The following is a 20,382-nucleotide window of genomic DNA, read 5'->3' as shown; positions in this document are numbered from 1 at the left end:
AGACCCAGGCCAGCTGGCCTTGGTGAGTTCCCGATAGAACATCCCCATTGTCTTAGTGTGTGGGTGCACCCCTTGTGGTCCTGAGTTCCTTGCTCGTGCTCCGTCTCCTTCTGCTCCTGATTTGGACCTTGAGATTTCTGTCCGGTGCTCCAATGTGGATCTCTGTCTCTGTCTCCTTTCATCGCCTGATGAAGGTTAATATTCAGGAGACTGCCTATATGTTTTTCTTTGGGTTCTCCTTCTTATTTAGCTTCTCTAGGATCACTAATTATAGGCTCAATGTCCTTTTAGCTAGTGCATGCATGTGTGCGTGCATGCATGTGTACTTGTGTGAGTGTGTGTGTGTGTTTTCCATGTACATTCCAGGGACTGAACTCAGTTTATCAGACTTGGCAACAAAGTGCCTTTACCCCCTCAGCCATCTCCTCAGCTCCTTTTAAGCTCTTCTTGGTAAACCACTTAATGAAAATTTAAAAAGCTTAAACGTAAAAAAATTTAAAAAGATAAAAAAAATTCATCAAACATATTAGCCATTGGATGATAAGGTAACAAAAAGTCTTGCCTTCTTCCATGACAGCGCTAGTGATGAAACAGTGGGTAGGTGATCTGCTTGACTCAACCATGATACAGGAATGTTTTATTTACAAGGAAGCTGGACAGATAATTGGAAAATGCTTAAACCCTTAGCTGAGGGGCTACTGACTATAGAGGAGAAAGACGCCTTTTTCTTTGGACGTGTGGTCCCTGGTATGTTCTCCATGCCCCAGGGGATGGCCCCACACCTCTATACATCCAGGCAGCACTCAGAATCCTTCTAAAATTCTTTGAAACTTAGTCCACTAGAATAGACAAGAACTATATAAAAATAGTCTAAGAACTACGGTTACTTCAGCAAAATGTAAAGAAAGAACCTCACACATGTTTAGTACTGTTAATCCCCTACATACAGTCAACCACTTCAATAAATAAAGCGATGGACTTCTCAGTAAGGTAAACTTAAATAGTTACAAACGTACATGTAGAAAAAGGATACAGTAGTGCAAAAAATAAATTATTAAAACAGAAAGAAGTATGAACATTATTTTACACAATGCTCTATAAAACCTGAACCATTTGAAATGAGACCTCAAGTCAGTGAAAGAATACAGTGACGCCTGCATCCGCTTCCCATTCTAACCACACAGTCACTCAGCTACGACAAACAAACTTTTAGAAAAACTGACGCTAAACAGCGACTTTTACTGGCCTCTTCCACACCTCTGGCTGTTAGTGTCAAAAAGCATCTGAAGACAGAAAGTCAAACATGTCACATCCTTTCTGTCTTCCTACTCAACTTATGTGTGGTCAAAACGCATAGCAACATCTCTCAAAAATACTCTCTTCTGTTAACGTGTTATTACAACTAGATATCTGATACAAGAACATCACCCCAGGGCAGTGGATAGGGTGGAAATGCCTCCTTCCCAGTCTGCTCCCCCTAATTTTGGTTTCTGGCTATAAAGGCCAGGATTCGCCGAATACCATTCAGTCTATCCTTTAGGGACTTCATTGCTAGGAAGGGGAGCTGAGCTCTGGTTTCCAGGGGAAGAACGGCTAATGTCCACCAGCACCAGGCTGGACCGTTCGGATTAACCTGCAACAGAGAAACACAGTTCATCGATCCTGCTACCGTGCAGTCCACACACACAAGTCCCCACGCATAAAGTAAACACCCCACATGGGCCCACTTAGGTGTGTGGCCGAGACTGCTGAGAGCTTTCATCACTTCATTTGCTCTTCGTTCATTTCAGCTGAGCCCACAGCAACATGGTGGCAGCTGCTACGGGACACTATTGTTTCCTGGTCTCCCTGGTGGCTAGGTGAGGCCATAGACAAAACTGTGGCTAAGGAGAAGTGGTAAGTTCTGGGTCGTGCTCTGGGAAAAGAGCATGCGGCCTCTGACTACCTTTGTCTCCATATTTCTTTCCTTTTCTTTTCATTTTCTTTTTTTAAACTTTTGTTATTTTATGTGTATGGGGTTTTGTCTGCATGTCTGTCTGTGCACCACAGAGGCTGGAAGAAGGCACCTGATTCCCTTGGGCTGGTGGCTGTGAGCCCCTGTGTGGGTACTAGGAATTAAACCTGGGTCATCAAGAAGAACAGCCCGTGCTCTTAACCTCTGAGGCATCTCTACATCCTCTCCCCTTTCTCTAGCAAGACTGAAGACATGGTGATGACCAGTCTTCTTTAGTCAGGAAAAAAGAACTTTCTAGAGATGGCACAGCCCTGTGATAAAAGAGCCTGGGTCCTGGATGCTCTCTTGAAATAGAACTGTCTTAGTCCTCCAGGACTGGGGCCTTCTCCCTCATTGGAGCTGCAGTCTCTTTTAGTACTTGTTAAACCAAGCAAACCAGCATCTTACCACATACTCTGTGCTTCCTAAGCAGCGTGGTTTTACAAGCTCTGGAGTACCAACTATTTTCTCTCTTTCACTCCGAAGACCCTTTGGACTTATCCATTTAAAATTCAGGCCTTTAATCCTAGGGCTCTTTGGGCTTGGCATGATGGTTTCACACCCATTATTTTCTTACTTTGGTGGACGGCTGTAGTCTAAATATACCATGTCCCAAACAGAACCATAGCTACCTTCTCCCCTGAAACCAAGAGCTATGATTTCCAGTTTCAAAGAATAGCAAGCAAACATTTCAATTAGGAAATACATTCCTGTTAACCTTCGGGGTTTTCTCCAATAAAGACATGTCTCATCCCTTACCAATCCTTCACCGACATGTTCTTTGTTATCAGCTTCCTGAGCACACATCTTAGACATTTATTACTAAGCCTCAAATGAGTTTTCTTCCCACAACTTTCAGAACGAGTCAGCTTTCGGCTCGTAGAGAAGCGCTTGCTGGTCTCGCTCCCTCCATATGAAGTTATTTTACTCCAAAATGCTGTGTGGGTTTCTCCCTGAATGTCCCTGAAAGCATTGGGACACCCCCATCTCCTCTGTCTCTGTCTTTGTGTGTGTGTGTGTGTGTGTGTGTGTGTGTGTACCTCACTGTAGTGTGCAATCTATTTTCTTACAATCACTTTTGGATACCAGATTGCTATTCTGAGCTTTCTTTCCCAGGATCACCAGGCAGAGACTTAAGTTGATGTTAATACCATTGCTGTTTCTAAGAAACCTCCCACCGAGGCGCGAAATTCTTATTCGTGGAATTGCTTGGGGTTGCAGGATTAGATACAGCAAACTGGATGAGTTTTTGCTGTCGCCGCCACCACCAAGGCAACATGATAACAAAACTAATAAGAAAGGAAATGATTCGGACTTGCCATGTCATTATGGCCTTATGAATCACACCGAGGCACCTGTGCTTTCTCCTGTGGAAGATGTGCTTAGCACTGTTATTCTGTATCTTTTGCCTGACTGGCAGAGAATGTTCCTCAGCAGGTGAAGAGGAACATTAAGCTCGAACATGACCTTGTTCCAAGTTACGCTGACTTCTTAAATCACCATAGCCAAGAGCTGGGTCACCAGAAAGCACTTGCTGCCCTTGCTCTCTTTAGAACATGCGAGGGATGCCATTATACGGAGGGAGAAGAGCCACTCTGTGGGCTGCAGGAAGCAAGCCAGTTCAGCCCATTAGGGAGCAGATATGTGTTTTGAGGTCTCAGAATGAAGGAAGAGGAGGAACTTCAGACTCTTAATGATCCCCTCTGATTTTAGAGAAAAGTTGAGAAAGGGGAAAGATATTTACCCAAAGCCACACTGTCAGAAAAGTCAGAGTATGTATATATATATATATATATATATATATATATATATATATAATCAGATTTTTCTATGGTAATAGAATCAGGGAGCATACGTTAGAAAAGAAATCAGAGAGGTTCCAGCAGTGTGGGGGCAGCCAGCTTAGCATATAGAGAAAGGCAGCATTAAGAGAATAGTACAGCTTAGTCCGTCTCTTCTCCAAACTGGAAGTCCCCACAAACACTGCCTGATTGAAAAACAAGGCAGGCAAATTGTGGGAAAACCGAATTCTCCCCACATTCCTAGTGTACTCTGGATCTGCAGCCTGAGCTTGTAGAGACCCAGGCCTCAAGGAAGAAGAGCAATCCAGTAGAACCTAATGAACTATGTCCTGGGGACCACCTTTCTCAGGACCTGCTCAACCTAGGAACAATGGCAAGAGTCTAGACTCGCAGGGTTACACATTGATGGGCCGGCTATGAAGGATTCTGCAGCTGGACTCTTGTAGCATAGGTGATCCTACCTCCTAGCTCTTGCAGAACTGGAAAAGGGGACATCAAGCCAGCTAGAGGTGCAACCTTAGTTTTCATCTCTCTTACTCCCTGGCTGTTACATTTGTCCCTGTCACCTAATATTACCATGGCTGTGGGTCTGGACTCCCATCGAAGGCTCTCCTGTCGGTAGTGTCGCTGCTCCCTTCCTCTCACCTCACCTATGTCTCAATATTTGTCTTAGTTCCAAGTTCCTACTACTTACCTTTATAAAGCCAATTCTGACTGGGGATCCTTTTGGTCCTACCTGTGATGCTCACTACTTAGCCACACAAGACTATATTGGATGCCAACCCCACACCCATCTAGTTACAAAGCCTGGAATGTCCCACCTGGTGGGGCAACCTGTTCTGAACAGATATACTTGTATACCTGGGGATCTTCATCTTTCTCTGGCATTGGACCAAAGTGATTTAGTATCCGATTCTTGAGCGATGTTTTGAGCGAATGAAACCACGAGGAGGCTTGCTCATACACACAGTTATGCAGCCCCATGAGTTCGGCACGGTCTTCTCCCTCAACCTGCAAATATCAAAATGCAAGTGAAGCAGTCTCTGCCTTCTCCACCCACCTCAGAGTTGTTTTCGGACACCCGACTCTCTTTTGAGATTCTGACCTGCCTTTCCTTTCCCCTTCTGGCTCTCTCCTCGGTCAAATGTGGAACACCCAGCAGCCAGGTGCTGGACTGGGTACGAATATGGCATAGAAAGCAGGAAGACGAAAGGTTTAACCGAGAAAAATGCCCGAAACAACAGGCAGAGAAACAACAGCGGGAAGCTTGAGCTAGCCCAGGTGATGGCATATGAGTAAAGTTCACTGGGCTGCTTTATGCCTCTGCCCCTTCCATCTTTATGTCCTTTTCTTCCCTACTCACTGGGAAGGGAGATACGGCTGTATCTGTGCCTCAGCACATCCTCAAGGCCAAATGAATTTATCCATTCACCATGCATCAATCTACAACCTAATTTATACAAATGAGCATAGGATTACTGACCTCTTCCTCTACCCCTTAGCTCAGGGTATATGACATTTTGCTTTTACTTTTGGGGACGCTGAATGACTCTGAGGTAGGAACACAGTTCTTAGGCAGGTTGGACATTTTAAAAATGAATTTCTATTGCAATCTACAATAATCTCAAAAAATGCACTGGAAAATATAAATCAAGCCGTAGTTAAAATGCTTATGTGTACCCCATTCTACACCGAGCCCCCAGAGGGAGAGAAAGGGGGAGAGAGGGCTTTGGATGCAGGTGGGCAGCTGCCCAGTAGCATTCATCTAGGACCAATTTGGTGAGAAATCCCAAGGCCCCAGTCCAATTCTGAGAAACCTCTTCACAATCATCTTTGTATACCAAGCTACAATAATAATTTGACTTTTAGGTTTCTTGATCCTGGCTGCCCTTACCTTTTGATCTTCAATGTATTCAATATCAGCTGTGTTGTAGCCATCCCGCTGGCCCTGATTGAGCACCTTGAAGCGCCTCTTGCCTATGCTGTCAACCACCGATCGGCCATCAGCAAAGAATTGGACATTTCTGATTTCTAGCATGCAGCCGTATTCTGCAAAGCTGGTTATTGAGAATCAAGTCAAGAGAGTGGATTGTTGATGAGTTCTGCCGTCCTTGGCCTAGATCACCATGCCTAGCACCCTGGGCTGTTTGCTAGAGGACTTCTCTGCGCTGATCTACAACTGTACCTATCCATCAGACAGCACCTGTGAGGAGAAAAGATCTGAACAGAATGGTAAACTGACTCTCATTTGTTGATTGCACACTATGTGCAGTGCTTTGGTTTCAATGTTTGTCCTTCTCAAAAGCTGGTGTTGAAATTGAATTGCCATTTTAACACTGGTCCTGCCTTTAAGAAGTGATCAGGCCTTGAAGGCATTGCCCACATGAGTGGATTAATTACTGCAAAAGTGTGTTCTTTAGCAAGAGGAGGGTTGGGCTTCCCTTCTCTCCCTTCCTCCTTGCCTTTCTACCAAGATGTTATCCACATCCTGGACATGAGAGCATATAATGATAGTCCTAGCCACAAAAGAGGCTGTTGGCAGGTGAACCACAAATTTGAGGTTGGCTTAGGCAACTTAGTCCTACCTGGTCTTAAATGAAATAAAATAGGCTTAGGATATAGTTCAATGGTAGAATAACTTCTGTGGTAGTCTGAACGCAATGATGGCCCTTTTAAGCTCATATGGAATGGCACTATTGGGAAGTGTGGCTTTGTTGGAGTAGGTATGGCCTTGGTGAAGGAAGTGTGGCAATGTGGAGGTGGGCTTTGAGGTCTCCTATGCTGAGGATATTACCCAGTGTCTGAGTCCACTTCCTATTGCCTTCTGACCAAGAGGTCTGCCTGTTTGCTGTCATGTTCTTTCATGACCATAACGGACTGAACCTCTGAACTGTAAGTGAGCCACCCCAGTTAAATGTTTTCCTTTAGAAGGGTTGCCATGGTCATGGTGTCTCTGCACAGCAACAGAAACCCTAACTAAGACACCTACCTAGACTCTGGATTCAGAAAAAGAAAACATTACTGTTATCAGATGCTGGCACATTGGCTGTAGGCATCACAGCCTTGATAACTGTAGGCATAAATGTCTATTGCCTGTGGTGGCTCACACCTGGAATCCTAATGTAGGGGAGGCTGAAGCAGAATTGCCATGAGTTTGAGGCAAGTCTGGGCTATACAGTGAGTTCCAGGTCACCTTAGGTTACAGTATGAAACCCTGGCTCAAAAAAACCCTATTGCTTATAAATTACTTGCTACACAACATTATATTACAGTATCCCCAATGGACTTATTTGGATAGGAACCTTGTGTAATGCTTGGAGCCCATCAGCTCTCCCAATAAGCAAGACCAGCTAGGTAGGCATACCATCATGCCCACTTAACATACAAAGAAACTGGAGACAGAAAGGCTAAATGATTTTCCCAACATCAAAGGTAACTCCAAGGCCAGCACTCAAATATTAAAGTGGGTAACTTAGCTCTAGGGCTAACACTCTTTACAAAACAATTTTGTTTGTGTGTTTCTGGGTTTCACTTGTTTTTGAGACAGGCTCTCATGTATTGTGGGCTGTCCCTGGACTTCGCATGTAGTCATGGGTGACCTTAAACTTTGTTTTATCTTGTCTCCAACTCACTACTATTGGGATTGTGGGTGTGCAGCACTCCAGGTTTATGTACTGCGGAGGATCGATTCCCAGGCTTTGTGACTGACAGGCAAGCTGAGCTACAGCCCTAGCCTACAAGACAAGTTTTGCAATGTATGGAACCTGCTTAATGAAAGATTACCTCTAGGGTTACTTAAAATAGAACTCATACTATAAAGTAGGTATCAGAGGGAACGTGATCCTCACAGATGTTTGGGTGCTCTGAGCTGGCTAACCTCACGAACTTGGTTGATCCCACCACACGAAGCCCTCCGAAGTAAAAGAGAAATCCCCTTATGTTGAAATAAGGGTGGTGGGGCTGTGTCCCCAGCACCCCGGCTGCCTGGCTAGCTTATGCCCAAAATAACAACACACAAACTGTATTCATTTAATCACTGCTTGGCCCATTTCTATCTAGCCTCTTCTAGGCTAATTCTCACATATTAATTTAGCCCATTTCTAATCATCTGTGTAGCGCCCCTAGGTGCGCTTACTGGGAAGATTCTAGCCTATGTCCATCCTGGGTCGGAGCTTCATCGGGTGCGTCTGCCTGGGAGCTGGGAGCATGGCGTCTCTCTGAGGCGTCTGCTCCCGAGAGGAGAGCTCTGGAGTCTGAGCTCACTTCCTCTTCCTCCCAGCGTTCTGTTCTGTTTACTCCTCCCACCTATCTTCTAACCAATGAGGGCCAAGCAGTTTCTATTTATTTAACCAATGACCTTCCTCCATCACCCTTATACCTAACTTCCCTGTTCCCTAGGTCTCCTCACTTACCCTCTGACAGGATCTCCAAGGCACATGCCAAACTGTTTTGTGCCTGTCTCAATACATCTCCGAATCATCAGGCGATAACAAGGCTCAAAGATATGCAGGGGACAAGGGACAGTGGGATAGGCCATGGTGCAAACGAAAATAGGCACATTCTTAGTTAAGCTGTCGGGAAGAGAAGATGAAATGGATCTTAAACCAATGGAGCAGAGAACCGACAGGTTGGTCAATGTCACAGTATGTTTCCTTGGAGTAAGACAAGGAGTCATCAAAGTTTAATGGCGGATAGGGAAACATTGAAGTGCACTTGATTCTGTAAGGCAATTTCCATGATCCAAGTCTGAAAGCCTAAGCTGGCATTGCACACATTCTAAGTTTGTTGATTAGATCTCGATTACCATAATACTGTATTATAATACTAATACAGTAATACAGTATACTAATACATAATATAATACATAATGATGTATTATAATACTAATACCATAGTACTATGCTGCTCCTACCTTTCTTCCCTCCCTTTCTCCCTCCCTCTCTCTCATTTGGACCACTTCAGGCATTTTGTTTGAGATATGAAGAAGAGCACTGATGTTATAAATGCACCCAGCTTTGCAGATGGGCAGTACCGCAAAGTCCTTACAAGCATCTCAAGTTTGCCACGTCTCTCAGAGACCATTGAGAGCAGACCCAGCTAGGAGGAGTAGCCAGCAAGAGACCGCCAAGACAAATGTAGCCCAGTGATGCTCAAATGCTCATGGACATAAGAATAATTGGGGACCCTTAAGTCTAGATGACTGGACCATTACACCTTCAGAGATACTGATGCATTCCCTCTGGAATTGCGATGCAGGAATCTGCCTTTCAATAAATATCCTTGAAAATTCAGACACATGGCTCTATGGGGAATCCCCAACTGGGACAGCTCTTCATAGATCCTAGTCCCCTGAAGCATCCAGTAAAACTGGTGCAGGGACACTACATCTAAAGGGGCCAAGAAATGTAAGACCATCTGTATAAATCCTAAAAGGGGTCCAGTCTGAGATGCCTTTAAACAGAAAGCCCCTCAGTATGTACCACTATTTATTAGGACAACTTTGCATGATAGTTGAGAAAAGGACTCAGAGAGGTTAAAACAACCATTCTCAACCTGTGGGTCATGACCCCTTTGGGGGTCAAATAGCCCTTTCACAGTGGTTGCATATCAGATACTCTGCATAGCAGGTATTTGCATTATGATTTATAACAGCAGCAAAATTGCAGTTATGAAGTAGCAACGAAAATATTTTTATGGTTGGGACTCCCATGTTATGAGGAACTGTATTAGAAGGTCACAGCGTTAGGAAGGTTGAGAACCACTGGGTTAAAGACTAAGTGAAGGATCAGAAATGAGATAAAACTGTGCAGAGTGGTTTCAATATAAAAAAAAAATTTAGTCTCTGAGAAAAACATGTGAAGTGAAGGCACATCCAGACAAATGGGACGCCCAGTTCGAAAGTGATCTCTTCCCAGAGGGCATAAAAACAGCCGTGATTTTTCCCTCAGGAAGCTGTTTTCCAGCAGAACGCTGTCAGAACTCTTAGGGAGGGCCGGGTAGAGGGCAGCAGCCAGAGGTGCAGGACTTAGCTGTTATTTCCTGCTTTTTTGCTAAGTGCATGGCACTCAGAGCCCCGGAAGATCCAATTATGTCTCCATTCCGAGCCTTCCCCTCTCATACTGTGCAGCAGAGAAAATACACAGCGAGTATAGGCACTATTGCCTTAATAAGTGCTTGCTGTGCAGCAACTCATTCGGGTCTTCAGAATAAGCCTACAATACAAGAGCTATCAGCTTCAAGTCACTGGCAAGGGAACTGAATCCCAGAAAGGTTGAATGGCATGTCCACGACCACGAAACACACTCCCTGATAGAACTGGGCCTTAACCCCAGGTGTGGCTTCACACCACTGTTTACCCAGCCATCACCCGCTTAAGGACTTGAAGGCATCTCCTAGCTGTCTCATGAGGTCTGCTGATTAAGCTGCCCGTTAACTCAGTCCAGCCCATAGCACGTACTTCCTAGTGCTGAGACGCATCAGGTGCCTCTGTGCTTTGCCGCTGAGCTTCTTAGGAGACATACTGGTAAATGTTTAACAACTGCTTCTGAGAGGGATGCGGGGGGGGGAGGACAATTTGTAGCATTTGTTGACTTCCATGATGCAAATATTCTCCTCATGGCCATGTCAAGCTAGTAACGACATGGCATCATTGAACCAGAAGTTGCTAGGAAATGTGTCAGTTTTTGTGAGTGGACACACATGAAACGGAAGCCAGAAACATGCATTAAACATACTTAGAAAGTTCTTCCATTTCCTCTTCATGAAGGCGCTTTCGTTCCCTGAGTTCTTCTGGCAGGAATTTAGCTATTAGTTCTTCCATTATTATGTTCTTGCTGTACTTTCTTGATTGAAAGCCCTAGAAATGGATCAAAGTAATGAGATAATATACAGTCCACACGAAAAAAACACAGACAATCAAGTGTAGCCCAGATGTAGTCTGATGGAGACCAGACAGTAGTCAAATCATGCATGTGTTGTAATTTGGATTTGGAAGCTAATCCAGCCACAATATATGTATCTTTTGGATGTTAGAGTTATGATTTTCCTAAAAAAATTCAATTGAACATTTATAATTAAAAAATATTTTAACAAAAAATGTTGCATTAAGCTTTTGAAAAATTTCACAGATGTCATAAAGCTTTGGATTTGAGAGGTTCATGTCTGAACTGTATTTTTGTGTTTACGAACTCTATCTTGGAAGTGCTGAAACACAAAGGGTCCAGAGAATCAGACAGCTGTGTTCATGTACCCTTTGTTGCCTTGCCCACCTCCACTCCAATCGAATCCCTGGCTCCTAGATATTGCCAAGTCTCCATGTCTTAACTTTAGTTAAAATAGAAACCACACAAAAACTAATGGCCAAATACAGGTGGTTGTCTCATTGCCAGTTTATGTCACCATCTTAGGTATCACTGAAACTCAGAATCAGACTTAGGTTAGAATGTCCCTACCATATGCATACCCAGAGATCTAAGTGCAGTATGTATTAATAATATGGCCCAAACATTGAATGGTAAAATATCTTCTAATAGAACAGTAAAACCTTAGAGGAGAACTTATTATTTCAACTTTCCTAAAGCAATACAATCTATTTGTAATTGTATTCTAAATACTTATCCTTCAGGGACGTGCAGCTCTCACCCCTCACCGAAGAAGCTTCTTTTTGTAGCAGACAAAGACTAGTACAGAAAGTCACAACTGGTCAAAATGTAGATAACAATCCACTGTGGGCTGCTCATCCCCAATTGAACAACTACAACACAATCCCTACATGTAAGACTCAGGACATCACAGAAGAGGGGGCAGAAAGGCGGTAAGAGCCAGAGGACCAGGATGTGTGCTTCCTTCTCTATATGCCTGGAAAGTTGTACCCATAAAATCTGAACAAAAATACAATTCTCTAAACAAGGCTTGAACAAATGACATCCCCAGAAAACCTATTATTTGTGTAATGAGGAAATCCCATGAAGCTATTCCTAGATGAGGAGCTCCAGGCCACTAAAGGCTGCTGGGAGGGGAAGGATCCATCTTCCCCAGGGAGAAAGCCGTTAATTGGTCATTTAATATCAGTGATCAGCCCCAAGAGCACATGCGTATGAGCAACACTAACTGGACTCGGAAAGTCGTAGTTATATATTTATATGCACACATATATGAAACACTAGTTAAAGAATATGAGGTCACAAAATTGAGAGGGAGTGGGGGGGTCATAGGCAGGATTGGATGGAAGGAGAGAGGGAAAAAGGAAGTAAATACAGCACTCGTGAAATTCTCAAATAATAATAAATAAAAAATTAATATCTGCAGAGAATTGATTGTGGTGGGACTCAGCAGAGGGAGCTCCTAAGTACCAAATTGCTGGCTTCAGACAATTAATTTTGTTTCTTCCCCAGGAGTCTCTACTCAACAACTAACATGGCTGGAATATGTATCACTCTGTTAAGTGGTGGAAGTATGCCCCTGGATGAATACAGAGCTAGATGAGAATATCTTCGAGCCTCTGAGTCTGAGATCCCACGGCTTCTGCCTTCTGGATGCCTTATCAAGTACGGCCATTGCATGGCAACAGGCAAAAATCCATAATGTCCAGTCCCAGGTTTTAGGGGAAAGCAGTGCCTCAAGAGGTAGGCAGTCTACGTGGGAAAGTGATTCCTCTGCTGATGCTAAAACAAAACTCCAGGAAGCGGACACCCTAAAATGGTAACAGCGCTTTTCTCTAGAGGCTGAGCATATGGTAGATGTTTCTCCTTCTGTTGGTGTGAACTTTATGGTGTTAACTAACTCAGCATGGATATCTCATTTAAATAGAAGAACCATGAGAATCTTATCTACAATCAGGTTGTGAATCCCACGTCTTTATCTAAGTGAAGCTATTCCATTAGCGGTTTCCCATTCTCCTTCTCAAGGCTACCCTGGACGATGGCTTCGCTCTAGCTCCTTTTTGTCAATGTCAGAGGTAAGAGAGGCTCAGCATGCACTTCTGTGGGCCTATAAGAACCTATAAATAGGGGGGTTTGGAGAAATGGCTCAGTGGTAAAGAGCATTGCCTGCTCTTCCAAAGGTCCTGAGTTCAATTCCCAGCAACCACATGGTGGCTCACAACCATCTGAACTGAGATCTGGTGCCCTCTTCTGGCCTGCAGACATACACACAGACAGACTATTGTATACATAATAAATAAATAAATAAATATTTGTAAAAAAAAGAACTTATAAATAATCACTTTTCTTCATGAGACAAGGTCTATCCTGGGTGACTCAGGTAGACATTGAACTCACAATGCCACTGTCTCAGCTTCCCAAATCCTGGAACTACCAGCCTGCGTTGCCATTCTCTAGAGATAACCCAGCTCCTGCGGCCTCTTTTCAGGGATGATAAGGGGAAAGCAACAGTAATACTGTTTGTAAGCTGAGATCCTCGAGTCTCTGAAGGAAGGAAAGCAACATACATCTCTTTCTTTTGCTATAGGAAAGCCCATAAGGCCCACATGAAGATATACGCTTGCATCGTTAATTTTGATGACTCTCAAGTCCTCAAAGCTTGACAAGTATCTGCTGATAAGAGCGGTGGCTCCCGAGGAGTTGTCGAAAGATCACATTGACATCTGAGATGGTTCTCTGAGCAGGTGGTGGCTGGGGCCTACAGCAGCTGACCTCTTTAAGCATAAGTAAACATCACTGTATGCCGAAGTCAGAGCTATCTAGTTCAAGGATAGTGGAAGCAAAATTCACTCAAGATTATTGTTTATGCAGTGCCACAAAGGTACCAGAACCAAGATTTCTGTTTATCGTCTAGTTCATGCTTTTGCTTCTAACACAAATGAACTTCATTACTGAGAGTTATTGAAAAGCTAGATGTTGCCTCATTTTCCTGAAGGACTTTGTGGAGAGAGAAAGGATGTTTAGGAGACAGCAGAAATAAACAGATGGTAAGCGGGGGGGGGGGGGATGGGGGGAGGTATTTTGGCCAAGCACAGTACAGTGGCTTAGGACCCAGTTGAGCACTGAGTTAGTAAAAAATAAGTTAACACAACCGAGGAAGAAAGAGCGGTTTACCTGGAAAAGAGAATCTTTGCACAGTGGACACTTCGTGTTATGATCTAGGCATCTCTCAAGACACTTCATGCAAAAGGTATGCCCACAAGTTGTTGTGACTGGCTCATAGAATAATCTGAAATTTAGCAAATGAAATAGAAGAAATTTTAATGAGATTTCAAAATAAAAGATAGGGGCATTCATGGTTAAGTGTTCACAGAACTCTTTATCCAAACCTGAGGGAGGGCACTCTGTGTGTCTTATCGCCAGCATTTTCCTTTTCATTCCTGAACTATATGTAGAAAGATGCAGAGCTTCATATTTAGGGCATAACCAAATTATTTTGTAACATTAGCCTTTTCCTGTCTGGTCTAAGAAAAATTCAGATTAGTGCTCAGAGTGTCTGAACAGATTCCATTATTAAGAAAGTATTTGGCCAACCTGTTTACCAGAGTATACTGTAAGCACACAAATACGTACGGAGAGATAGCCACATGCATACACACACATAGACCATGTATACCATATTACAATGGGGGAAAAACTCAATTCGTTTGCTAACCTTTAATTTTTCCTTCATTTAAGTGACATTTGGTGCCTGAAGGTTCTTACATCTGTAACAAACATGCGCCTGCCTCTTGTGTGGATAGATAATTTTCCTAGCAGTAGTAAGTAATATGCTAACGCATTTACTCCTATCAATAGACATGTAAAATATGTGCATATATCTACTTACATTCTTACAAATAAAAGTATGTTTATATGTACCATATTCCTAATAGATCTTATTGCTTTCAGAAGGGAGGATTTTTTGTTTTGTTTTTTGTTTTTTGAGACAGGGTTTCTCTGTAGCTTTGGAGCCTGTCCTGGAACTAACTCTTATAGACCAGACTGGCCTCGAACTCACAGAGATCTGCCTGCCTCTGTTTCCCTAGTGCTGGGATTAAAGGCGTGCACCACCAATACCCGGCAGGAGGATGTTTTTAAATCAATCTGGGGAAACTGGGGACCCTTAATAAAAAAGTATTCTACACATTCAGAGATGCATAGATTTATTTTGTGTAAAGAGAGGTTCATCTGAAGCAGGACCAAGAGTTAGGGGACAGCTGGTGGTGACTATTAACTGGGGCTCAGCCGGATGATGGTGGTACACACCTTTAATCCCTGCACTCAGAAGGCAGAGGAAGGCGGATCTCTGTGAGTTCGAGGCCAGCCTGGTCTATAGAACAAGTTCCAGGACAGAAAGAGCTGTTACACAGAGAAACCCTGTCTCAAAAAAAAAATTAAATAAATAAATAAAGAAAGAAATGAAGAAGAAGAAGAGGAGGAGGAGGAGCAAGTGGCTTTTACATTGAGCAAGATGAGACAAATCTTGGCCAGCTTCTTTTGACTTCCCACGAGTGTTCAATTTAGAGCAAGAGGTTGTGAGCCTTGTGGTATATGGTATCACACATATTTAATTAGAGGTCAATAGAAGAGGTCAATGATTTGAGAAGGAGGAAGGAGACACAGGAGGAGTTGGAGGGGGAAAGGGAGAGCTGAAAATAATGTAAACACAGGACTCAGAAATGATAGTCTCAAAAAATCAATTAGAAAAGAACTGTAAACATTTGCTGCACCTCAATACATCCCAATGAGTTATTTTATTTGGTTGATTTGTTTGAGGAAAAACTTGGCAAGCATCTTTCTAAATGCAATAAGGATATGCAAAAGGCTGAGAGCCAAGACACATCTGAAGAACAAGGATGTGGGAGGGCTTGCTTTACCAAGCATCAGAACTTATTATAAAGCTACGATGGTTAAAACAGTATGTACCAGCACAAGGAAAAATAGATCCATGGAACAGAATAGAAAGCTCAGGAATAGAACCAGGCATGGATTCTTGACTTATGACAAATGTGACATTTGCAAACAGGGCCACAGGAGGGTTTGAAAGCACAAACAATCTGTATAAAGGCTAGAGCCCCTATCTGGACAGAGACATGAAAGTGGGCCATCTTTTATACCACACACAAAAATCAATTCCAGGTGATGTGAAAAAAAAATAAATCTGAAAAGAAAAACAACTTCCAGAACGTAAAATCGGAGAACATCTTGATGAAACAGAGATGGAAGTAGAGAAAACTCAAAGAAACACTAACTATAAGTGAGAAGATCACTAATTTCAACTGCACTAAGATTAAGAATTTTTAAGTTCATCTAAAAGCATAATTAAAAGGGCAAGGGGAGAGTGCTTGCCATGCCCAGGTAAGAAAAAGCTTGTATCTAAAATATACCTAGAACTTGTAAGAAAAACACACCCAAAGCAGTAGGGAAAACCAATAACCTAGTAGAAAACCAGGCAAACACTGGCACACGCAAAAGCGGTGGCCATCCATGATATTTCTAAACTAGAGCCAGCCCAGCTAAGTACCCATCTAGAATAGAACGAGGAGACTGTGGTACACTCACACAACGAGACGCCGTGTGCTAATGAAAATGAACAAACCACTTACATGTTGATACGGACTTTAAAAGAAGAAACCAGACTGAAGAAATATACTAAAATTCAATCTAAGTTTTACAATTTAGGACAAATCAGAGTATACCCTTTACAGCTGCAAATACGCATGGCGAACTTATAAGAAGGAACAAACTAGAACTCAAGAGTGTAGCTTGGAGGTTACAGTAGTTACTTTTATATTGCATGCCTTCCCAGTGCTGGGATTAAAGGTGCACACCACCACTACCCATTCTTCATTGTTTGTTTTTTTTTTTTTTAAGATAAGGTCTTGTTCTATAGCACCATTGGCCTAAGAGCACTGGCAAGCCTCTTGCCTCAGTTTCTTGCTCGCTGGGATTAGAAATATGTGCTGCCTCCCCTCGATTCCTCACCCTTGCTGTTTCTCAGGGGCGGGTTCTCACTCTGTAGCTCAGGCTGGCCTGTGACTCCTAATTCACCTGCTTCAAACTTCTGAGTATTGGTATTATAGGCATACTCATGATATCTGAATACTTTTAGATATTATTGATTATACATATGAGGATAATTGATAAATTCTATCTACTGCTAATATACAAAACTATTTTTTCTTGAGAGCTTGATGATTGAGACTACTGCTCTTTTAAGACCATAAATATATTTATCCTGCTGTATTTATGGTTGTGTGCAACACTATTTTTCATTAAAATTAACTTTATATATCAATAAGTGGCAATTATGATAAACTATTTTACTGCTGAGGAAATTAAAATGCAAGCAGACGAGATAACATGCCCAAGATTACAGAGTTAGCTGGTAGACAGAAAGCTTGGGATGTATAATCACATCTGACTCCACAACTAATCTTCCTCTTTCGGTCTACAAGACAGCTAGGACTACATGTGTCCTTATATTCAACTGCATTCCAGCCACTCAGCCGACATCTGCCCGCCCAAGTGCACTTCCACAAACGCTTTCCTCCTTCCCTTTCTGTCACTCTCCCTCCTCCCTCTGCTCTGCAGAGAGAGACACACAAAGCATCTTACCTACGAAGAGAGAGAGGTATATACTGGGACGTCTGTCTGTCCTTTTTTCACTTAAGATAAGGGTTTTGAAAACACTTCAGAGAGACAGCTTTAAATCAGAGCAGGGCTGGCTTGTCTCACAAGAAAGCATTTCACATTATCAGAGCGATGTGGTAAACAATAGTAAGAAAAAAATCCCTTCCCTTAGATGTCAGTCCAGATAAAACGTCTGGCTTATCTGGAAAGAGCTATCTTTCCCCACCAGTGACAGCCTTGCACTGTGTTCTTTTGCTGTCAGGTTACAGCAAAGAGAGAAAAAGAAGCAGGAGGGAAAGAGAAGGAAAGGAAAGGAAAACTACCTTAATACCCAGTGACTTAGGGAGCTATAACAAGATTATATATAAAACTGACCCTTTTGCTCATCGCCAGATGGCATGGTGGCTGGTCACTATGCCACCAGAGAACTAGTTCAGATAGCAAACAGTCTCATTTCATATCTCAGAATACAGAATTATCGCAAAGGTATTGTTTTACAGAAGCCCAGAGATGAGCCCCAATGGCTACAGTGATGCATGCCAGATAAACCTCAAGGGGAATTTCATGCCCCTAATGATTGCAGGGCAGGATTCTGAGATGTGGGGGTCATTGGGGCAGACTTCCCTTAATGGAGTCCTTCCAATTCAGCAGTGTTGACTTAAAGACAGAAAAGGGTTTCATTATGTACTCTCCAATTACTCTTCCACTTTTTAGAAAAATAGGGCCTCCTGTAGCCCAGCATGGCCTTGAACTCACTATGTAGCCAAAAAATCACCTTGAACTCTTCACCTTCCTACATCGACATCCCAAGTGCTGGGATTGCAGTGTGTGCTGGCTGCTACCCCTGGCTTCCAGTCACACTTTCCACCCTTTCCCTGTGAAACTTACAACCCAATCTATTTCCTCTCTCGAATCAAAATGTATAAATTCATGCTTTGTCTCCCTTTTCTCCACCAGGGCTTAGATTTCAGTCTAGAATCTTGAACAGGTAGTACAAATGTCTAATTCACACCCAAGCATCTTGAAACTACCTGTGATTTTAGACCCGTGATGGTTAATACCAATTGCCAACCTGATGGATCTAGATTCACAAAGAGAGAACCCTCCAGGACACTTGTGAGAGATTGTCTAGGTTAGTCTGAGGTGGAAAGACCCATCTGAACTGTGGGAAGTGCCATGCATGGCCTGGGCTGGGATCTTGACTGAAAAGGAGCCAGTGAGCTAAGCAATGACACTCCTTAGGGCCTGTTTCCTGTATATTGGGAACTCAATGTGAGCTAGAGGCAGGGCTCCTGATCTTACAACCACACTTTGCCCACCTGCTGTTAGGCCTGCCTCACCATGAGAGCACCAACCCGCCAAAGGAAAGCCAGAATAAATACTTCCTCCCTGAAATTGCTCTGGTCAAATATTTAGTCAGAGCAACGAGAAAAGTAGCCAAATACAAAGCCTCTCCTCCAAAGACACACCAGGGCCAAAACAAAACCCACCAACAATCGTGACAAAACTACCAATGGCTACAAGTGGGAAAAGGAACTTTTGAAGCCTAGAAAAACACAGGTGAGGGCATCCACACTAAAGAAATTCCGTCGGCATCTGATGTGGAACTTCCAGACAGAGCCTGTTGGAAGGGAAGCTGCATGTTTCTTCCCAACCGCTGAAGTGTTAAGAGCTTCTAATCAAAAAGTCCTCTAGGCTAGCCAGGTTCCTTACACCATAAGACAGCGAGAGTCTAGCTATAATTTAGTAGCCTACATAACAGCTAGCTACTCTGGGCAAAGACGGAACAAGGGGTCAGAAAGAGGGACACAGTGGCTTTTAAGCTTAGGGGGTGTGAACTAGACGGGGTGCTTATCCTCCGTGTGTTTATTTCTTAAACCAAATTCCTAACTCTTCTACAAAGTCCCTTGTGGTTAGGGACAAAGAAGATGAAAGAGGAAAAGAAAAGGAAGACGAACAAAAGAATTTCAACCTCAGGATTTTTATTCCACAGGGAAAACACAAACAGGATGAGTCTGTATGTTTGATTGTGGGTCGCCCGGGTTTTGGCAGGAGTGTTAAGGAGGGTTAAGCAGAACAAAGACCTGCTCTTTCTGAGGAAGCTAAATTAAATCTACTTCACAGTGCCTATCATGGGCTTTAGAGCCACTGATTCAGTAGGTACCGAGCCCCTTCTCGGCTTGAAAGCAGGTTTTTGCTGTCTCCTACCTTGGTTTAGCATGATGCACTTGCCACTCTGTTGTGAGGGGCGGGATGAAGCGGTGTAAAGGATCCACTTCTACTGTTCAGCACACTCTTGTCTACACCACCTAAGCGGACTCCTGACAGTGTGTTTGCAGCTTAGTTTGATGACTGGCTAAGACCTGTCTATGCTTATGAACAAATCTTGCTACAACAGATTTTTTTTGTGTATTATTATTTTACTATTATTGTTGTGATACTGATTATTAAATCCAGAACCTCATGAATGGTAGCCAAGTCCTCTCCCACTGAGCTACTCCCCTAGACCCAAGTATATTTTCTCTAAGAAAAGTCTGTGTTTTAGGTAATAGTTAATTCTTAATCAGATGATTAAGAAAAGTCATTCAGAATATAAACTCATATGACCAATAGGAGAGGAATAAGCTCGCAAAGGACAGGCAAACATTTGTTCAAGTGTCTCAGTTCTTTCTTAATACTTTTGGAGAAAGTCACCTCATTTGAGAATCTAAAGAATGCTATGTGCTTTCCTCTTAGAAATATGCACAACCACACACACACACACACACACACACACACACTTTTGCTTATTACTTCAATGAATTCATGGATCTATTTGAATATACACAAAGAGCTTCCTCGGAGGTCTATGGCTCTAACATGAAAGACCTCTGGGTAAGAAGAAAAAAACTGTTAATTTTTTGAGTACTCCCTGTATTCCAGACACTACTCTAGGCACTGAATAGTTTTTCTTAATCAGTCATCACAGCTCTGGAGTTCACTGCCCTGTTTTCTACTTTACTAAAGAAAAAAGAGTGGCAGAAAATGTCAC

At 43.0% G+C, this 20,382-nt stretch overlaps 1 protein-coding gene across 1 annotated transcript in view; it reads right to left on the bottom strand.

The window, feature by feature from the left end:
• Positions 1–1,477: 1,477 nt before the first annotated feature.
• Positions 1,478–20,382, bottom strand: part of LOC121439845 (LON peptidase N-terminal domain and RING finger protein 3-like) — a 33,933-nt gene continuing 15,028 nt past the window's right edge. Inside the window, exons 7-12 of the mRNA XM_041640456.1 lie at positions 13,851–13,965; positions 10,530–10,651; positions 8,208–8,366; positions 5,690–5,852; positions 4,657–4,806; positions 1,478–1,633 (exon numbers count right to left, since the gene is read on the bottom strand). Of these exons, the coding sequence (XP_041496390.1) occupies positions 1,478–1,633; positions 4,657–4,806; positions 5,690–5,852; positions 8,208–8,366; positions 10,530–10,651; positions 13,851–13,965 (865 nt within the window). The remainder of the gene's footprint in view (positions 1,634–4,656; positions 4,807–5,689; positions 5,853–8,207; positions 8,367–10,529; positions 10,652–13,850; positions 13,966–20,382) is intronic.

This window comes from Microtus oregoni, unplaced genomic scaffold (genome assembly GCF_018167655.1).
Source record: "Microtus oregoni isolate MIOR12 unplaced genomic scaffold, Mior012 000063F_ref0000156, whole genome shotgun sequence".
In the NCBI taxonomy this organism is placed as follows: domain Eukaryota; kingdom Metazoa; phylum Chordata; class Mammalia; order Rodentia; family Cricetidae; genus Microtus; species Microtus oregoni.
This window is presented reverse-complemented; position numbering and strand designations above follow the sequence as displayed.